Genomic DNA, 21,027 nt, shown 5'->3' with positions numbered 1-21,027 from the left:
TGTTGGTTCCAGGAACGGATTCGGGGATGTTTCAATAGGCTTATAGCTTCCAACACATTCGAACTAAAATAAATTTGTATAAACTAAGAAAGAACGGGACAAATGTTAAATGTTTTATACTTAAAGAAAATAGAAACTTGGTAATTTATCTTCACTTAACAAAGTGTATACGCTTTATGTAAAGGATTGACTTAGATATGCACTTTGTATATTTATTGTGATAAAAAACTAGTATAGTATTACACTAAAGGACATAGTGCTCTGTAAATCTAGAAGGTTTCAACCTGTATTGTAGGCTCTACCATGACTCATACACGTTCATTATAAAGTTTTCACAGACAGTTAAATAAATTAATCGAAGATGCTACAGCAACATCATTTTGTTGCATTGGAAATAAAATAATAAGTGTAGATAATATACAAGATTACAAGGAATGGAATAAGCACATTGACGATAGTCTTGTTCAACTGTACTTACATAATGAGCATGATAGGAATATAATTTATATTTCAAGTAAACTTTGCCTGTGAACATCGGTTGACCACATGATACACGATTTTAGATTACTATTCCAGACAATGTTTATTGTAAAGTTTGCTCGAAGTTGCACAAAAAAGGACTTTTTATGATATAAGCACGGATTGTCCTTGGACAATAATGTGCTAAACGAATCATGCTTTATGCGATAATGCTGAAATATGGTTGTCTTTTTTATATTTTGTTTTGTTACTTAAATACTTTATAAGATACTTTATAATATATGTAAATATATTTCTTACATAAAATGCTAAAACAGTTGTTGTCATATTGTTCTTTTAACCCTGTTGAAAGTCGTTATACATCTAGATAGATGTACATGCACTAAATTGCTTACAAACCTCGTTGATCGTATTTTAAGGTTTAACACTATATGTTTTGCTGTACTAAACATATAGTCATGTTAATATAAGTATATTAACAAAAAATGATGTGTTTAAATTAATATTTAAAACAAATACAGAAGGATGTGAAAACAAGTCTTCACAGAAGACTTATAGTATAATGATTCATTATGTAAGTAAATCTTTTAACAATTTGGAGGTGAGATAATCTGACAATAAACATGTTTAAACTACTGGCTGTCCTTCACTGTATTAATATTTCTGATAAGATCGGTTGCTTTTTCCGCAATCATTATTGTTGGGGCGTTTGTGTTACCGGAAGTTACTTTTGACATCACAGAGGCGTCTGCTACTCGTAAACTTGAAAACCTTCATCCTTAATACAATTCAGGAATAGATTTTATGTTATTTCAAAAAGAAAGAAATTATATATATTTTTTCTTCTTTTTATTTCACATTCTAAATCGTTTAAAATATAGTACATGAACTTTTTGATATGTTCTTTGATCTTAAATGCATATAACATATTGTGTAACATTTTTCGTTGATAATATACATTCATTTATTATGTATTTAGATATTTCAAATTTGCTTAACGTCATTTGAATCTTTGACCTCTTACTCTTAAATCTAAATCATATTTCAACATTTTATATTAAGATATAATTTACATATTAAAGTGTTTTAAATGTTTTCGTATGTATAATAAAATAAGACTGTAGTGATAGTGTAAAATCATTTTCAAATGAGCAAATGTTTATACCATTGAGTCAATTTGTCATATTGTAGTAAAAATTATGTATTATCACCTATCAATTAATATGAGCTACATTATGAAGTTGAATTAACGCTTGACAAATTATCATTAAATTTAATAAAAAAAAAGTTCGAGTCATGGTCTTAAACTTTAAACTTTCATCTTATACTTTCCTAAGAAATAGATTGTTTCCTACAAAAAGAAAACGTTTTGACATATGATGCGAGATTCAGTTTTTGTTTAACATAAACATATATAAAAAAAATATACTGGATACAATACACATTTTTAATCTATTATCACTGGCAAATATCATAAATATATCGACCATTCTTGTGTTATTCACTGGAGCGATGTGAAAGTTTATAATTAAAAAGGTATACTAGTACTTGTATTTTTGCCAGAACCAGTCTTGGTTTCTTACGCACAGAATGACATTTTTGCAAAGCTGCCGAAAGCAGTATGTTCAATTAACGCTGTCTATATCTTGTTACTAAATTTCTTGGATTTCTTTGAGGTACTCCGATATATATACCTACACTCATATACTTATTCATAGAAGTTAATCACTCGTATGTTGATACAACTTATCATTATTACATATGTTTCAACTTCCTACGGATGTCTTTCACAGTATCAATATTTCTGATAAGATCGGCTGCTTTCTCCGCAATCATAATCGTTGGGGCATTTGTGTTACCGGAAGTTACTTTTGGCATGACAGAGGCGTCTACTACTCGTAAACCTTGGATACCTTTTACCCTATAAATGTAAGAAAGTTAGAAAATATATTAATGTAATATGCATCATAGCTAAACCTTATACAAAACAATACCTAATATTATATGACAATGTTTATTAAAAGTCAACAAAAAGGAGCTAAAATCATTAAATCCTAACATTATTACTTTTCTAAAACTTTTAATACAAACAGATTTACAGATATCTATTTTTACACCTGAGTTGAGGATCAACAACAGCGGTCGGGTCTTCCGTTCTACCCATTTTACAAGAGGATGTTGGGTGGTACACTGTAGTTCCAAAATGTCTTATGATACATTCAATGTAAGAGTCAGAAAGAAATCCGTGATGTGCACACTTCGGAAAAACTCTACTTTTATCTTCAATATCCACTCCAATATCTCCCATTGCTTTTGTTTTAAGAAGCCGAACAGTTTCTTTCATTCCTATTGAAAATAAATATTTCAACCTTTTATTATAGATATGATAATCCTTTTGATACAGACAATAATCTTCATTTTGATAATAAAACTTCCAAAAGTGAAAGAACTATTACCATTGGTTCAATGCCTTAATTAGTCACAGCTTAAGAATTAAATATTGCGTCTTTTCTACTAATATATTTAATTTTTAATGTATTCCTTGAAATAATGACCATTTCTTAATTAAATTTAAACAAAAAGACATAATCATGTTTATACAATTGATATGGTTAATTTGTACACATTCTCAATTTCTACTTCGATTTTATATAAAACTGTCTTTAAAAACTACAGCTTGTTTGCAAACCTTTAATAAGCATTTTAAGATCGTTAGGATGCTGGAGGTAGTTTGGAATGATGTCCGGGACTCCAAATGGGTCGCTTTTATTAAGTTTAATTTCACCACGACTTTTTGGGTGTAAATCGGTAACCATTACAGAAAATCCAAGCTTCCCATTATTGTTTTCATTCACTTTTTCGTAGTACTCCCAAATCTATAAGAATAATAACGATGCCCATCATTTTCATGTACAAAGTAAATAATTCTCTTTGATCCTTGTAAATCAAACCTTAAAAAAATAACTAGCATAAACCATACATTCATTATAATTTATAATTCATCATAATCAGCATAAATTTATTACATTCCTTGAAAATTAATGAAATAAAATGTAAGTTTTTATTTTCGGAATTTTCACTTTAAATATTTTTTTTTACTGCAGTGAAACATATTTCTCGTATTTCCTCTGGTGCCTTGCCAAAATTCAGCCAGTACACAAAATTTATGTTAATTGAGGCTTTTAAATTGTTACGTGTTAAAAGAAAAAAAATGTATATATAAAACAGAAAACTCTAGTTTTTTTCTATAAATACAAGATTTATTTTAATCTTGTGATATGAAAATTATCACTCAATGAAAATAAATCATGTATCTATAGACAAAAAACTTGCATATCCTCTATTTAGTACACAATGACGTAAAATTTGACAATTTACAAACATTCCAGCTGCTTGAATATTTAATGGAATATATTGAAGTCTCCATATACATAAATCATGTTCAAACTTAAGTATGAGTTTGTTAATGTATGTTTATAGTGATAAGATTGAAGAAACTGATTATATGTATCAACTAGTTCATTGAGCACGTTACCAATCTATAGTTGTATAATCCTAAATTTGGTGGAAAATGTTTTATAGGTATCATTTCATTATGTTTTTACCCATTTATTCTCAATATCTTGACATAGTTTTTTTTTTCTTAAAGAGATATATTCACATATCTCAAAACATCATATTAGTGGTAAATAATCACCTCATCTTTGAAGCTCACAAACTGTTTCACTGCATCTAAACTATTTTCTGTCAACAGGGGTATGAAGTGTAACTGTACATCCGGTTGACCTGGTCTGATTTTTTTTATTTCTTCATCAAGTTGAAAGAACGCCAAATCTGTCACAATGCCTGTGTTCCGCAGCCAACCTTATCATAATCAAAATGCTATGTTAAAATAAAAGTGTATATAGTTAAATGTACATCAAAACATAACTATTACCTTATTGACAATACCAACAATACCAAAATTTCACAGACTTCACTCGATAGATTTCGTGAGTGAAAGGACAGACATTACATTGCAATCAAAGTTGACAGACCCGAATTGATCAATTTAAATTTTACCCAAAAAAATATCATTCTAGCATATCTTACCTTCACCTTTCCACAGATAGTTTAGAATACTAGAGATACTAGTTATCTCTGAAGGTGAGATGAGATCTGTTGTGTTTGTATTACACGGTAAACTAATGTACATTTGATCTTGTAAATTCTGTCCAACTGGTAAATCAGCGATAACATTGATCTAAATTCAAAAATATAAATAAAAGAAGTATGACTTTGTATTATTTTTGCATAAATTACGATTTTATATTTCGTATGCTTTTCCCCCTTTTTTCATTTTTTTTCTTTTTATTGATTGATTTATTTATTTTAAGAGTTTCCATTTACAAAGTGTAATATATTATAACAAATAAGTGGATGTTTTGGTATATTACATAAATATAAATCAAGCACACGATGTATCATTATTCAACTGGGACTTAATTTGAAACACTTACTCCGACGTCTTTTAAATGCGTTTTCGGACCAATACCAGACAGCATGAGAATATGTGGGGACATCACAGTACCGGCTGACAAAATAACTTCCTTCCTTGCCTTCACTGTCAATGTCTGATTGTCTTTTATCACAGACACACCAGTTGCTCTCTTGTTTTCTACGAGTACCTTAAATAACATACGTTACCACAATAAAAAGAAATTTTACCCGCGTATGAAGCTGTCTGTAAAGCGTAATGAAAAATAGAAATTTATGTTTTTTGATATTATATATTTCACATCTGATATTCACTAAATTTGGTGATCTTGACAATTATGACTATGTATCAATTAAAGATGAATAGAAAATGCTTTGCCAGAAATGAAAAAAAAATGATAAACTCAGACCAATCAAGAAAAGATGTAATGGTTCGGCAAAGTAGAGATAAAAACGGTTCCCTAAAATACAAAAAAGCAAACTTAAAATGTGGCAAGTTCGATTTGGGTTGAGCCTGTAAATTGACAATAATGGTTATTGCGACCTTCTGTCTATACTTATATTAAACCATCGAAAGCTGTATTACGTACATACAGTTCAAACTTGGTGATATAATAAGAACTTGTATGCTACACATAGTATCTTTAAGATCCTGTGTAATGAAATACTTGCGGCGAGAAGTGAGAGATAAAAGTAACCTTTCGAACATGTGAATGCAATGATATATGTAGATTTTTTCTATACATGACTGGCCAGATAAAACTTCTTGATGTACTCGCACGAAGTCCATTTGCTGTAACTGTTCCTTGCACGTGGCATATACCTAAATTGTTTTGTGAGAATCACAAATGAATATAAGAAAATAACATATTCTTAAAAGAATTTATGGTGTTTATCAGTTAATATAGTTGACGCGTTTCAGCCATTTCATTGGCCACAATTACTATTCAAGTTTACATGTTTTTAATTCAGAGTAAAACTTTTGATATCACACTCTGTAATCAACTATATAATTTACATTTGAAAAGTACATGTACTTCAAACTTTTTGGTTATGAAATAAACATCATAATTTACATACTAACCAGGGGTAGATAGTATTTTTTCACGCACTGTTAGTTAAGCGTATCTGCCAATTCAGACATACTTTATAGAAAATATTTATCATAAAATTAACCATTTACTGAATTTTCATGTATAGATATAATCTGTTCTAGTTCAGGATCTTTACAAATATTTTTGCCCATATTACCGGTATTCTTTATTTGTACATATACATACTTTTATTTCAGATACCCCAGGTAGTACTTACCTATCATGTCAGCACCGTTACAATCTGTTGTCATATATCCTATCTCTGCTCCAGCCTCAGATATTGTGTCAGATAATGACGTAATGTTGTTGTAAGTTATTGGCAACATACCTCCCGAATTGTGATATTCTGACAAATATTAAATATCTTGAAAATGTTTTCTTTTTATAATGGTCCAGGAGATATTATCATCTATCAAAAATATGGATGACAATTACTGTTTTTTCAATTTGTTAGGTTTATCGAATGATCGTTGGATATCGGTTGAACTACATGTCCCTATCCAACGCTTTTGTAGTTTTTCAATCTTTAAGAAGGGTTCTGACCAAATGTATAGCCATACCACCAAAGTAGAAGATTTCTTTAGTCGCATATCACGTGGGATGTTTTTTATGTATGAAAGAAAGAGAAATGGTCCGAGGAATGACCACTAGGGCTCCAAAAGTAACCGAAAATTCGGTCCATCACCTTTAAAGCTTTTAGACGATAAAATGATGCATTTTAATGAATTATATTTCATGGCTCACCTTAACAAAAGCTTAATTTTATTTAATTCTAAAAGGATAATGACTTCTTATTTGTTGCAATAGACTGGTACAATAGAAGGTCATTACTACACACTCCAGCTAGATCAAATAGGATCATTTAGCACGAAACCATGTTGAAGACGAAATGGAGCGCAAAGGTTTGTCAAAAAGGTTAAAAAATGTACAATACTCAAGATGCTCAACAAGTCAATCAATGCCACTGAAATAGAAATATCTTTATCAACATAAACCTATAAAAAATTGGTCTTGATGAGATATTTTACGGGCTCGTATATCATAGAATCCTCTTTCAGAAATACATAAATGAGGGAAACACATAAAATCAATGGACATCTACAAAAGTATCCCCAATTTAAAAGAAGTGATAGGTCAAACCCAGCTAATAACAGGCCATATTCTCTGATAAATGTATATTTTAAAACTTTAAAACAGTACAGCTAAGATTCATTGTGTATCATAATGCAATATTTATAGTAGATTTGTTACTAAACGTTTACTTGAATTGTTCATGAATGTTTTTATATTATGTTATGAAGCTTGTTTGATATTAAATATGTGGCAATGATGCCTGTGTATAACTTCTTACTGTTTTAGATGTGACAGTGGAATCAGATTCATTAAATATTAAGAATTTCTTCAAAGAATAGTTGTTGTTCCAATATTACAACTATAAACTTACTTGAATCTTTCAGGTCATCAATGAGAATATCTTCTGATTTAAGGAAGTATGGTAGAACATCATTATACCCCCAGCCTTCACACCCCATGGACGCCCACTCATCAAAATCATGTCTACTGCCACGAACATGAATCATACTGTTATGATTACTGGTTCCGCCTAAACATTTTCCTCGTGGCCAAAAACCTTTCTTTAAAAATATCTTAGATATTTAGTATTGTTGTATAATTAAGGATAGTGAGACTCTTTTTTTCGTTTCTTTTTAAATATAGTATTTGAATATGTTTATTATTTATTGTACAATGTTGTTTTTTTTTAAACAATTATATAGTGACATGATTGTTTTCATAAATCAATTTTGATTGAATACAATCGAACATGATTTTAAAGTAAAGTGATTTTAAACTTTGTAGATTTGTAAAAAAGAAATTTTAATACAATCAATCAAAACTTTTATTTAACTCTTGTAGTTAAATGAGCACATGGGTTTAATATTTGTGTTACTACTGTAAAAATCACAGTCTTGGTATACCATTCGAAACCAATATTCCAATTTGTGTTTGGGTTTTACAATAAAAACATCAAAACGATCCCATAACTGTAAACATTTATTTGTTCATTGCTTAAAGAATTTTTTTGGTTGGGATTTAAGTCGAATCAATACTGACATGGTCATATTGCGACTTTCCAGATTAGTGTACCGGTGGAGAAAGACATCACGTCAAACGATCGTACGGTCTGGAACCTGAGTAGAACCACCGGCGTTCCGTAATCTAGTGTGATAGCTTCATCACGGGTTTCTGGAGGGACTGGAATCTACAGCAGGGAGGAGCAAATGATGTAAAATCAACGAACTTAGCCACACGGCCACGGACGCCCCTGCTAAAGTCCTAAACATAACTTGACAGATTATTTGTAATTTAAAATTTTTACCTCTTCTTTATAGTTTAAAAAACTGTTATCTTGTTTGACTGTATATAAGTCCCAGTCATATTTGGAATGTTGAAGTAGTCCATATAAAAATGGTGTAGACAACATAATATTACCCATATCATCTCCACCAGCTTCTAGAAGAAGAACCGAGTTTTCCGGATCTTCCGATAACCTAGAGGCGAGTACGGAACCGGCTGATCCTGCGCCAACTGTTTAATACATAAAATATAACATCACAATTTGTCAGGTGTCTGGTGACACATTGATAGTTTTATAAAGTGAATCTATTTTGAAGAGATGTTATTAGCTCACTGCGTGATGTGTTTTCCTTTTCTTTCTGAAAATAATAAGTATGAACAAAGACACTTTAGTAAGTAAATATTGCTTTTCTTATTTGATCAAGAGTTATTTGTTTTATACTTGATTTAATGTCAGCTTTTCTGGTCAAAAAATAGGTATTATAGTCGTTAGCATATTCAGACCATCTAATAGTATTATTATATAATGATTAAAGGTACGTTTTCAGTATTGTGTTCTTAAGATACCTAAATACAGATTCTTTGACTTTAACTGATCTTATTCTTAATCTCACCGACAATATAGTCATATTCCTCTAAAAGTTTGTCCACAACTTTCGTCCCTCTCCTCCATGATATTATATAGGTAGACAAAACAGCGAATAAACCAACTAGAAAAATAACAATGTTTCTTCCCATTTCCTTTTATTGTCCTGAAAATATGAAAGAAAACAAAAAAAAATAATCGTGGCATCGTGTACGTCACATTTACCTTTTTTAACCACTGCAATCATTACAACTTGCGTAACGATAAGAATATCATGTGGTAAAAATAGCGCCTATTTAGAAACTTGGTAATTTTACTTGTTTTACGAATATTTTTCAAAGTTTACTTTTAATACTTTGTTGTACACGAAACATAATCAAAAATTAGCTTTAACTTTAAATACCAAAAGTGATACTGAAATGTAGTTGTGTTTGCAGATCAGGGGAAGTAACCGCTACGAGGAGTTTCATATATTGACATCTGGTAATCATAACAGTTGTGTTTCATTGATATATACATGTATGTAGCTTACAACATTGCGCAATTTAAAGTGCATAGTAGAAGTGTTCTTCAACGTTGTTGTCAGTTGTTCTCAAGATGTTGTCATTATGTTTCATTTACAAGGTTTCCCCTCCAGCCGATTTAAAGCAATGTCCTAAATCCACACTTCTTTACAAAACTGTGTGGTGGTCAAATTTAAGCTTAGTTAAACTTTTTTAAAACAAAACATCTTAGCGTTCAATTATTTTAGGTATATCAAAATGAAACGTTTACCTTTAATTATGTATGTCCATAATAAGCTATAAAACCATTCAGTAAGAGATTTCTACATGATATAAACAGATTGTTTGTTGATTATTCAACTATTAAATTTCAGATATGTACGCATATTGAATTACAGTATTTAATATGGTATTTAACACGGTGTTCCGTGAGGGCCATCATCTACGAATGAAGTAATCTGAAACGCGAGGAGAACACGCATTTGCGATTGCCCTAATTGATCACCGTATTTAAATGATACATAAAACACTTGACATCAAACTATTCGTTCCGATTTTAAATGAAATAGTGATGACATATTTGATATTCAGATCTAGTAAAGTGTTTTGTATATATAAACTTGTTTATGTTACGGTCTTGTTGTGTGGTGGGATTGAGATATACAGATTATAGAATAATTGTGTAGCTGTGATGATAATTTTGAAGTGAACCGTCCTTTTGTGAAAGATAATTACAATGATTAGTTACTTTTACATGGCTTCTTCACGACATAATACAATTTCTAGTTTCCGGACAATCAAAGAACGTAACATCACCAACAATATACAAATATTTGATATTTTCTTTTTTCAATTGTAAGAAAGTGTATACATTCGCAGTATTTTTTATAACATTCCATTCATTTACGGCGATTAAAAGTTATTTTTATAAAAGTTTACAAGTATGCATACAGAAAAAAGTACAAGGAAAGTAGAACTGAAGCAATGGAAAAGGGTTTAAGTACATTACTCTACATGTAATGTAATTTTCACATGCCACTGTAAGAAAAATAAAATAGTTCACAACAATGAGGTACTCCATCTCCGGTATTTTCAATGTCTGTGCTCTCACTCGTAGGTATAAATATTATTCATATATATATATCTGTGATTTTCGACATGAATAGTACTACTGTTATTTCTTAAAGTGAAAAAAGATGTTCCTAAAACAACATTTTAAGATAAGTAGTCATCTTGTATAATGCTCATTTTTGACAATTTACTTGACGATTAAATTTTAGCCATTAGAAAATAGTGCTCGCTAAAACGATACATACTGTATTCTCAGAACGTTAACTTCCTCCTAAATATTCGCTGACACATAAATAAAGAAAAAACAAGTTAATGTTAGATACAATATAATAAAACATGTTGGTATCAAAAGTAATTCTTCAAAGTTTACATTACAGAATGTGCAATTGTCAAAGAAAGACAGATACAGGTGTGAGTTCAACATAAAAATACACAAAAAGAAGTCAATTTTCTTTTCTTTTTTATTTTTGAATAAAATAATGTTTATTTCATGATATTATATTTTGTGATATAACAAGACTTGAAAGATTGTTTATAAACATAAATGCTCATAACATTAAATTTATTTGTAACGTTGTAGGAAAATAGTTATAAGCAGTTAACAGTGATTGAAAGCGTAAAAAAGGTTGTTAAAGACAAGGCAAAACGCGCAATGGTATGTTAGCGTAGTTAATTCAAAATCAAAAGTTAATAAAGAAATACAATACGTATTAAAATTCGTTGTTGTGCAGTAACTGTACAAGTGAAAGCTTTAAAAAGAATAAAATGAAATTCCAACTCTATCTGAACCATTCTGTATTTCGGAGATATCTGTGTACTCAAATTATGACAAGTGAATACCCCAAAGTATATATTTACCATTTTTCAGACCTTATTCCTTCAGATCGATCTCTGAGACACTTCCTCATTTGATTCTCATCTTATTATTCAAGACAGAAAATCACGTGTATGCTATGTTTATAACCTAACATTATTTAACATGTTTTAACTTCATACGAATATCCTTCACTGTATCAATATTTCTGATAAGATCGGCTGCTTTTTCCGCAATCATGATCGTTGGGGCGTTTGTGTTACCGGAAGTTACTTTTGGCATCACAGAGGCGTCTGCTACTCGTAAACCTTGGATACCTTTTACCCTTTTAAAATAAAAGATGATGAGAAAGTGAATTTATGACAGGTCAAAACTGAAAACATTCAGATATTTAAGGGTAAATTGCTAATCTTTTTATCTTAATCATAGAGGTTCACTAGATCTTGCTAAAAAGGCCACCGATACTTTATCTATTTTGTAACAATATTGAAAAGAAGAAACAAAGGTTTATCAGTATACAAATGGAATTATATCATTTCTAATATTAACACATTTTTTGTAATTATTTTGAGTTCACTTTTAGATATTTACAGGTATTTATTTGACAGGAATAGACAGTACCTGAGTTTATTATCAACCACTGACGCCGGGTCTTCCATTCTACCCATTTTACAAGTAGATGTAGGGTGGTATTGTGTAGTTCCAAAATGCCTAATGAAACATTCAAAGTATGCGTCAGAGAGAAACCCGTGATGTGCACACTTGGGATATGCCCTGTTTTTGTCCTCAATATTCACTCCTATACTCCTCATTGCTTTTGTTTTAAGAAGTCGAATAGTTTCTCTTATTCCTATTAAAGATACATATTTGCAAATTATAAAGATTTCAAAGTCAATATTGATAATAAAACTTGGATATTTTTCGGATATGAAAAACGTCGATATTGAACATATTGGTATAACTAGTTTATTGACCTATTAAGTAACAACTAAAAGGTACTCTTTCTTCGTGATGAATATAAAGGCTATCATATTATACTGACCCAGGTATGTGACTAAAATTTATCATCTTTATCAATTGCAATAATTTACTTGTACAATTTCTAAGATTAATACTTAAATAAAAAAATAATAGTTCACCAACCTTTAATAAGCAATTTGATGTCGTTTGAATGCTGGAGGTAGTTTGGAATGATTTCCGGGACTCCAAATGGGTCGCTTTTGTTAAGTTTTATTTCACCACGACTTCTAGGGTGTAAATCACTAACAAGTACAGAAAATCCCAGCTTTCCATCACCGCTTTCTTTTAATCTATCTAAATACTCCCAACCCTATAAAAATAATTACGGCAGTATATAAGGTGTCGAGTCTTCAAAGGAATAAAGAAACTTAACTGTTTATTATCCATGGCTATCAAACCGTATCCAAAAATAGCAAGCATAAATCATACACATATTATGATTCATATAATTATTACACAATTTAACATTTTTACAGTTTTATTTCAAGTAAGGAATAAATATAAGTCGTGTTTTACAAAAAGAATTCATTTAAAATAATCATAATTATTCGAATTTGAAGTATATCATTTGTTCTAATGCATGTTTCATATTAAATAAGTTTAGCCTGCTTTTGTATTCTATTCAGCGGTTCGATCACACTATTATCTTTGCTTGTAACATCGTACGGGAGAAAAGTGTGAGAAACATTACACTTTTTAAACTCCATGTTTAAACACCTTGACAAGTTGTAACGCCTGACTTTTGTTAGAGAATTCTTATATATTGCAAATGAGTCTTATTGGAGATATAAAAATCACCTCATCTTTGAAGGTCAGAAACTGTTTTACTTCATCGTCACTGTTTTCTACCAACAGGGGTATAAAGTGTAACTGTACGTCCGGTTGACCAGGTCTGGTCTTTCTTATTTCATCATCAAGTTGAAAGAAAGCTAAATCTGTAACAATGCCTGTGTTCCGCAGCCAACCTTAATACATTTATACGCTGATGTTATGCATGGCATATTATAAGCGAAGAAAAATTATTATAATTATAAACTGCAATTACTGAAAAATATCCCTTGATAAATGTCTCATTGAGAGGACGGAAATGTGTTCAAATCACATTGACAATGTCACATTAATTTAATCAAACTTTTTGACACACATTGCAGAATTGAAAAGTAACAGAGCATGTATTACCTTTTCCATTCCATAGGTACTCTAGAATACTAGACAGCAGAGAACTCTTTGAATTTGAAAAGAGATCAGTTGTGTTTGTAGTACACGATAAGCCAACATAGAGGTGGTCTTGTAAGTTTTGTCCGACTGGTAAGTCAGCAATAACATTGATCTGAAATTTCAGAAAACTAATTTAAAGTATAAAAAGTATTTCCCTTTTCTAAATTATGACTTTATTTTATAGTGTTACTATATTTGCAATTAAAATTTTGCGTGACAAATAATAATAATAATGACAAATAAGTCAAAATATAAATATACGACGAGTTTCAGTTGCAATGAACTTAAAATACACTTACCCCGACGTCTTTTAAATGAGTTTTCGGACCAATACCAGACAGCATGAGGATTTTTGGGGACATTACAGTACCGGCTGACAAAATAACTTCTTTCCTTGCCTTCACTGTCAATGTCTCGTTATTTTTTGTCACAGACACACCAGTTGCTCTCTTGTTTTCTATGAGTACCTTCAATCACAAACGTTATCAATTTAACCTGCATATAAAACAGTACAAAGAATTGTATTTTCTGTGCTATGACAAAATGTAATTGAAGTCTTCAGGTATGATACATTTTACTTTTTCAGAAAAAGACATTTTTTACATAATGACCTCAAATAAAAAGCGTTAAAAACCTTTTAGCTCATATAAAGTGAAGAATCTGACACAATTGATTTAAGATTTAATTATGAGTGTTTTCATACTATCTTCCGAATACTTTACTGTTCGAAGTGCCCCCGATGGATCAAAGAATGTATTTTAAATTTTATGTCTTACCAGGCTTTTGGACTTAACATACTGGTTTAATCAATAAAAACTTGATACAATTTTAAGCCCTCCATGGTATAACACAGTATATCTTTTGTAAAGAAATACTAGCAACCATTGAGAATTAAAATTAACCTTTCGAACATGTGAATGCAATGATATATGTAGATTGTTTCTATTCATGACTGGCCAGATAAAACTTCTTGATGTACTCGCACGAAGTCCGTTCGCTGTAACTGTTCCTTGCACGTGGCACATACCTAAATTGTTTTGGAAAAAAATACGCAAACGTCAATATATAATTTATGTCGTTATTCAGTAAATACAGTCGTGTCAATATATAATTTATGTCGTTATTCAGTAAATACAGTCGTGTCAATTAAGTTAAACGCCCTGGATAGCCAGTATATTTTAGCTAAACTTTTAATGCCACATTTTCAGTTATAAACATTATTCAGATTGATAACTTTTACAAAATTATCTTTATTCCGCCGAATTTAACCCAAATTAAGTCAAGATCCGGAACTTGTATTTTAATGCATATATTCAACCAGTATTTGATTATGTATTACTTTGGTGTGACAGTAGCGCAGAATATATAAGCAAGATGTTTAATACACAAAATGTGCTACAAGAAAGTTTGACCGCAATTTTAAGAATTAAAATTGATTCCTTTCGGTACTCGAAGAAACAATCATATTGGATAACTTGTAAACGAGACAGTAAGGATATTAAACGAATGTAGGTTCAATACTGAATTTATTGAACTCGTTGAATAAAAGATATATATTATGGCGAGCATTCAACGAGTTCAATTAATTTAGTAACAACGCTAAACGAATATAATATTCTATTTATCTTATACCTCAAATAAGAAATGTTTGCAGAGAATAAAACACATTTTAAAACTGAAACGCTAACATTTTGCGCTTCTTTACGCTATGTTAGTTTAACGCAAATGGTGTCACGTCAAAATATATGCACAGACGTAATTGTATTTCCGTTTTTACGGCACGGTAATGTGATAATTAGATATAAATTATTCTATTTCAGGATCCTTGCCGTTTTCTTTAGTGATACAACTGTTTCAGATAACGTTACTTCATCTGTTAAATATTTTTATTTCAGATACCACAGTCAGTACTTACCTATCATGTCAGCACCGTTACAATCTTTTGTCATATATCCTATCTCTGCACCAGCCTCAGATATTGTTTCAGATAATGACGTAATGTTGTTGTAAGTTATTGGCAACATACCTCCCGAATTATGATACTCTGGTAACAAATAAGGATAGAAAAGGAATAATCGATATTAAAGAAAACGGCATCAAAATTACAGCTTTCGTGAAATTGTTACAAGTATTAACGACTTTCATTCCATCACTCAAGAAAATTAAGCTGATACAAACATTTTCTATTTAAGGTGACAACAGACACTTTCCGTGGTACTAACATAAATGTAATTTAAATCAACTTATTTTAGTAATAATTGTTATTTATTTAATCTTTGTGCATTAAATGTCGTTGATCATCATAAAAAATAACATATTTGAAAAAAATGCCTTTGTAAATGATTGATTTTTCATAAAAATCCTAAAATTTTAAATCGTCATATCAAAGTCATTTTTTATTTTTTTGTCATCAAACTTTTGGAAAATAAACATACTTATAATATCTGGGGAACCGTGTCTCAAATTTTTTCTATCTTTTCTCAAAAAAATATTACGTAACGTCAAACATTTTATGCGACTTTTTTCACCATACATATTACGTAATTAAAGATAATTAAGTCGCTGATTGAGCAAACAAAAATCCCTGACACGGTTCCCTCCGTAAATGAATTCCCTTTCATGTGCTTTAAACCGCATGTTAATTGCTTTATTATTAAAAAAGTTATGCCGATTCAAAGTTAGTCCGACCCGCATCAAACGAAGTGTCATAAATCGGCTGTTCTCTCTCGGACCCCTACGTTTCACGCTAAATAATTGCATAATACACAAATATCGCACCAGAGAGGGTCACAAGTTGCGGTAACATACTCTAACAACATTTTATGACCCAGTGACATCTGACCAATTAAAAAGTTGCTGATTAATATCAGTTTATAACAGAAATTTCTTCAAATCTTAATGTGATTTACCGCTCGTCTGGTATCGGTCGCACATGTCACGTGACTTTCGGTAAAATTTGAGGCACTCGATGGGGGGAAATGGAACGTATTTGCGCACCGCTAGCGGGGTATTTAATTGTTTCACTTTTGAAGGTTATTATTATTATCATCAGCATTATCATTATATAATACCAGTGTCAATCTGTCTGTGTATTCGCGTATGAAATTCCGTTAAAATATAAATTAAAATAACAAAAAACTGAGCTTCTGACGGTCTTTTAAAGTCCATGTACAAATAAGAACGGGATATTATATATTTTTCCTCCAAATTGATATAAATGCTTCACATATTTTAATAGAAATAAAAGGTATCACTCGATCATTATGATCTGACCTTCTTGACTTCTATTATCATGAATACACGTATCATCTATGCACGACCACGGATTTATATTATATGTAATATAATTAATCCGTGGCACGACATAGAGATCCAGTTTCTACTGGGATATACAATAAATTCCATACTTTGTCCCAGGTTTATTAGTACTGTTTTTGATTTACTGGCGAACAATTTATTCAAAGCATTCACTGATAATATATTTTATTATCTTTTTTTATTGATTCATAGAGAAATAATCAGACAACCTAAAATGGTTTAGAAATTTGTTAGGGACCCCTTACCACAAGTCATATAGGCGTTCACATAAAAAATGTTGTCTGTTTTTGTTGTTGTTTTACTTGACATTGTTAGAAAACGAGGTTGAATGTAAAGCAAGCCCTTGAATCCGTACTAAAGTCCATAAACTCAATGTAATATCTATCAGATTAACGGGACAGACAAATTATTTTCACACATAATGGATATTTTAGCAACTATATTTTTAATCAACCCCGTGGTCGTGCGATTTGCCGCTATGCTTAATTATTTATGTTTCATACATTATGTTACGTACATTGGCCGACAATTTCTTATTTTATAAAAAAAAGGCTAAATAAAAGGTAGACGATATTCATAAAAGAGGTACGGTATTTGTACGATACATGAATTACGAGTGGTATGGACCTGCATGGATCGGTAATTCACGCATATATGGAACTACCGATTTCCCTCATTGATGCCTCAACAGGGGGCGGAGCGTTATCGATAATTGACAGGTTACGCGAATAGCAGATAAAAATGGTACAGGTGTCGTTTTAAAACGTTAAAAAACACAGTTTTTGGACTAACTGCTTCCAAAATTAAATCACGAATGTGTTCAGAAAAGGTTGATAAATCTACTAAGCAAAAAATCTCATTTTAGGTATTTTCAGTGATAATTGACTCCGTTGTCACCTTAATAAAGAGCGTGTAGTTTATAAGAATAAATACAAAACAGTATATCCTCTTAAATATCGTTATAAATACGGATGTTGACAAAATAGTAAAATATGAATCTGTAAACAAAATAGTACAAATAAATCTTTTTCTTGGTCAAAATGATATTTTTACTGATATAAAGTTAGGCATATTTAGTATTTAGTATACAGTATTCTTAAACTATTATTGAAAACTTACTTGAATCTTTAAGGTCATCAATTAAAATATCTTCTGACTTAAGGAAGTATGGTAGAACATCTTCATACGACCAGCCCTCACACCCCATGGACGCCCACTCATCAAAATCATGTCTACTGCCACGAACATGAACCATACCGTTCAGATTACTGCTTCCGCCTAAACATTTCCCTCGTGGCCAAAATGCTTTCTGCAAAAGTGTTAAAATATTTTGATATATACATGTAGTAAGATAATTTAGAATTCATTTAAAGAAGATATGCAACATAAGAATTTGAATGCATTTGTGCGTTTAAAGTACTTAATCAATGTAAATTATATGAAAAGCAATCAAAGAGAGACACTAGGATCTTTGCATGTATGGTCCATTTTGACTAAAAACAATATAATATGACATGCAAGAAGTATACACTTTGCAGATTCCAAATATAGAATGCAATCAATTAAACTGTTTTCTAACTCTAATTTTTAAACGAGTACAACCGTTTCAAATTTAAAGGTTGCTACTGTAAAGATTATTGCATCAGTGTACTTTACATTTCTAATTTCATGTATTTGTAAATAATACTCCTATATTTAATTCTACGTTTAAAAACGTAAAAAAAAACAATATATAGGCTTAAAAACTTATTTGGTCATTTGCTAAAGACCAGGACATAACTCGACGTATTATTAGTAATAGGAAATGTTTACCTCTTCTTTATGACCCAAAAAACTGTTATCTTGTTTAACTGTATAGAAATCCCAGTCATATTTAGAATGTTGAAGGAGTGCGTATAAAAATGGAGTAGACAACATTATATCACCCATATCGTCTCCGCCAGCTTCTAGAAGAAGAACCGAGTTTTCCGGATCTTCCGATAACCTTGAGGCGAGGACGGAACCGGCTGATCCTGTCCCAACTGTTAAAGTAATTGACTATTAACATCACAATTTGTTAAGTGAAACATTGTAAATTTGTTATGTTCAGCTATTTTTAGTCACCTGTGTAATTTTATTTAATGATGAGTTTTTGTATTTTTAGTTTGTTAAATTTACAAGTGTAATGACAACTGAAATATTGGTATTATTGTTAGGTTATAAGGACCCATTTCATAATTGTATTGTAATCAGCTCGTTGCTAAAATTACATATAATAACGATCTTCAACAATGACAACTTAATCAGACGAACTTATGATGGAATCTTGTACATTGTTTTATTAATCAATATATGACAAAACATCAATAGCTGTTCAGCAATTCTATTTCTAATGAATGTTGGCGCTCAATAATCGGTCACCTTCTGTCAGTAGGTCTACAATGACGAGTTCATTATTTCTTATATAGTAAACAAGGTGATTAATTTTAACCAAATCACAATCTCACCGACAATATAGTCATATTCCTTTAAAAGTTTGTCCGCTACTTTCGTCCCTCTCCTCCATGATATTATATAGGTGGACATAACAGCAAGTAAACCAACAAGAAATCTAACAATGTTTCTTCCCATTCTTTTTTATTTGACCTGAAAATATTACTTATTTTTTATTTATTCCTTAAAAATACTATTTTTTACTGTTACCTCTTTATTTGTTAAGGGATCAGCTTCATACTTCAAATATAATTATGTACCTGATCATCATCCACATCTTATGTGACAAGCGTATCATGCGGTAATATTTTGTATTTCATTGTTATATATGGGTAGCATACAAGCATTGCGGTATCTAAAACTGCAAAACATTCAAACTTTGGTAAAGGTGCCTACATTGTTAGTGACAAATACAAGACTTCCCTTTAAATTTCCTGAACCCAATGATCTGAGTTCGCTCTAGTTCGTTTTTTTGTGCAGATACTGTTCAAAACAAAACGATGGTTACATTGAAACATATATAAAAATGTGTTTTTTAAGAAGCACTCAAACTTTTTGATTATATCAAAATAAAACATTTACCTTTATCTTGTTAAGTCCTATCAACTTTAAGACCCCACAAAAGGATTGTATTTACATTATTCAGCTATTTCGTTTTAGACGAATATATATGACAATAGTAAACCACGTATTGAATTACAGTGTAGGAATATATGATAATAGTAAAACATGTGTTGAATTACAGTATTTAAAGCTCAATACTTGAAATGAATCTACCTATGTAGACAAGTTTAAAATTAACTGTTTTTTCATGGGGAATATTTACATCTAGTACTTGTTTATCATTCATTTGTTTGTTTTAATGTGTATTTATAGGGTAGGATAGAAATGTATGTTGTTTGCGTCAGTCGAAGTGGAGTTACCAGAGGTACTTGTGCATGTGTATATAATTTTTGTAATGTTATGCTTGTAGTAAAATGTCGTCTTAAGGTATGACCCACGAATGGGCACTATAAGAAACTGTAAAATTGACAACATAGGTCAGTTATATGCCATAAAGGGCATATGTATGCAAAACTAAAACAAAGTTTACCTACGGTTACGAGTTATGAACATTTTTCTGATCTAGAGCTTTGCTATAAGAAGGGTTCTTTTTCAGGAATCAGGAAACTCTAAATAATCTGTAATAGCATCATTATGAAAAATGTTTTTCTAATGGTCTATGTTAAGAAACCAGTAATAGCATTCACACAAGCAAAACGATTGTTTCTACTTTAAATGTTTGAAATATGTACAAACATGTTTCCCTATCCCACCCATTTTAAACACTGGTTTGACCGTTTTCCTACTTAGAATGCCTCATTCAAAATATCCCTAAAATTTACCAAAAAGTTTACCTAACTTTTCTTAAAAGTATAATGAATAATCTTATCAAAAATAAACTACATTTACCGTGTAGTTTTTATTTTATTAGACTTTGAAAATATCAGGTACCATATATTTGTTATTAAATTTGGCATTTTTAGCCAATAAATACCTATAATAATTATGTCATTATAATTAAACTCATTTTTCTTTCCAAGAGGGATCTAAGACATATTTTAAAATTCTCTTCTGTGG

General features: G+C 30.6%; 2 protein-coding genes across 4 annotated transcripts; both read right to left on the bottom strand.

Moving 5' to 3' along the window:
* Positions 1-1,314: 1,314 nt before the first annotated feature.
* LOC132716293 (glucose dehydrogenase [FAD, quinone]-like) lies at positions 1,315-9,908 on the bottom strand. 3 transcript variants are annotated; one of them, XM_060699536.1, is made up of 12 exons: positions 9,766-9,908; positions 9,020-9,157; positions 8,428-8,636; positions 7,495-7,684; positions 6,268-6,396; positions 5,655-5,779; positions 4,980-5,147; positions 4,573-4,723; positions 4,178-4,344; positions 3,170-3,356; positions 2,598-2,826; positions 1,315-2,401 (listed from the first exon to the last, which is right to left on the bottom strand). In XM_060699536.1, exons 2-12 carry the CDS (start codon positions 9,141-9,143, stop codon positions 2,236-2,238), a joined length of 1,845 nt encoding a protein of 614 aa, XP_060555519.1. In that variant the 5' UTR covers positions 9,144-9,157; positions 9,766-9,908; the 3' UTR covers positions 1,315-2,235. The 3 variants fall into 3 exon arrangements, with proteins under 3 accessions (XP_060555519.1, XP_060555521.1, XP_060555522.1); XM_060699538.1 differs by lacking the exons at positions 9,020-9,157; positions 9,766-9,908 and adding an exon at positions 8,740-8,875; XM_060699539.1 differs by lacking the exons at positions 9,020-9,157; positions 9,766-9,908 and having other exon boundaries at positions 7,495-7,610; positions 8,428-8,558.
* A 558-nt stretch (positions 9,909-10,466) lies between these two features.
* LOC132716289 (glucose dehydrogenase [FAD, quinone]-like) lies at positions 10,467-20,358 on the bottom strand. The gene is made up of 12 exons (XM_060699533.1): positions 19,990-20,358; positions 19,422-19,560; positions 18,748-18,956; positions 18,055-18,244; positions 15,533-15,661; positions 14,520-14,644; positions 13,917-14,084; positions 13,579-13,729; positions 13,198-13,364; positions 12,523-12,709; positions 12,001-12,229; positions 10,467-11,704 (listed from the first exon to the last, which is right to left on the bottom strand). Exons 2-12 carry the CDS (start codon positions 19,543-19,545, stop codon positions 11,536-11,538), a joined length of 1,848 nt encoding a protein of 615 aa, XP_060555516.1. The 5' UTR covers positions 19,546-19,560; positions 19,990-20,358; the 3' UTR covers positions 10,467-11,535.
* Between the last annotated feature and the right edge of the window lie 669 nt (positions 20,359-21,027).

The sequence above is a fragment of the Ruditapes philippinarum genome, unplaced genomic scaffold (genome assembly GCF_026571515.1).
Source record: "Ruditapes philippinarum isolate M1 unplaced genomic scaffold, ASM2657151v2 ctg154_1_1_1_1, whole genome shotgun sequence".
Lineage (NCBI taxonomy): Eukaryota > Metazoa > Mollusca > Bivalvia > Venerida > Veneridae > Ruditapes > Ruditapes philippinarum.
The sequence above is the reverse complement of the archived record's forward strand: the minus strand, read 5'-3'. Positions and strand labels throughout refer to the sequence as shown.

Coding starts and splice junctions, on each gene's coding strand:
- LOC132716289 (XM_060699533.1), bottom strand. CDS start 19,545: ATGGGAAGAAACATTGTTAGATTTCTTGTTGGTTTACTTGCTGTTATG. Junction 13,365..13,578: donor GTACCTATGGAATGGAAAAG/GTAATACATGCT, acceptor AAATGTATTAAG/GTTGGCTGCGGAACACAGGC. Junction 12,710..13,197: donor TTCTGACCTTCAAAGATGAG/GTGATTTTTATA, acceptor TTATTTTTATAG/GGTTGGGAGTATTTAGATAG.
- LOC132716293 (XM_060699536.1), bottom strand. CDS start 9,143: ATGGGAAGAAACATTGTTATTTTTCTAGTTGGTTTATTCGCTGTTTTG. Junction 6,397..7,494: donor TGATGACCTGAAAGATTCAA/GTAAGTTTATAG, acceptor AATATTTGTCAG/AATATCACAATTCGGGAGGT. Junction 3,357..4,177: donor TTGTGAGCTTCAAAGATGAG/GTGATTATTTAC, acceptor TTATTCTTATAG/ATTTGGGAGTACTACGAAAA.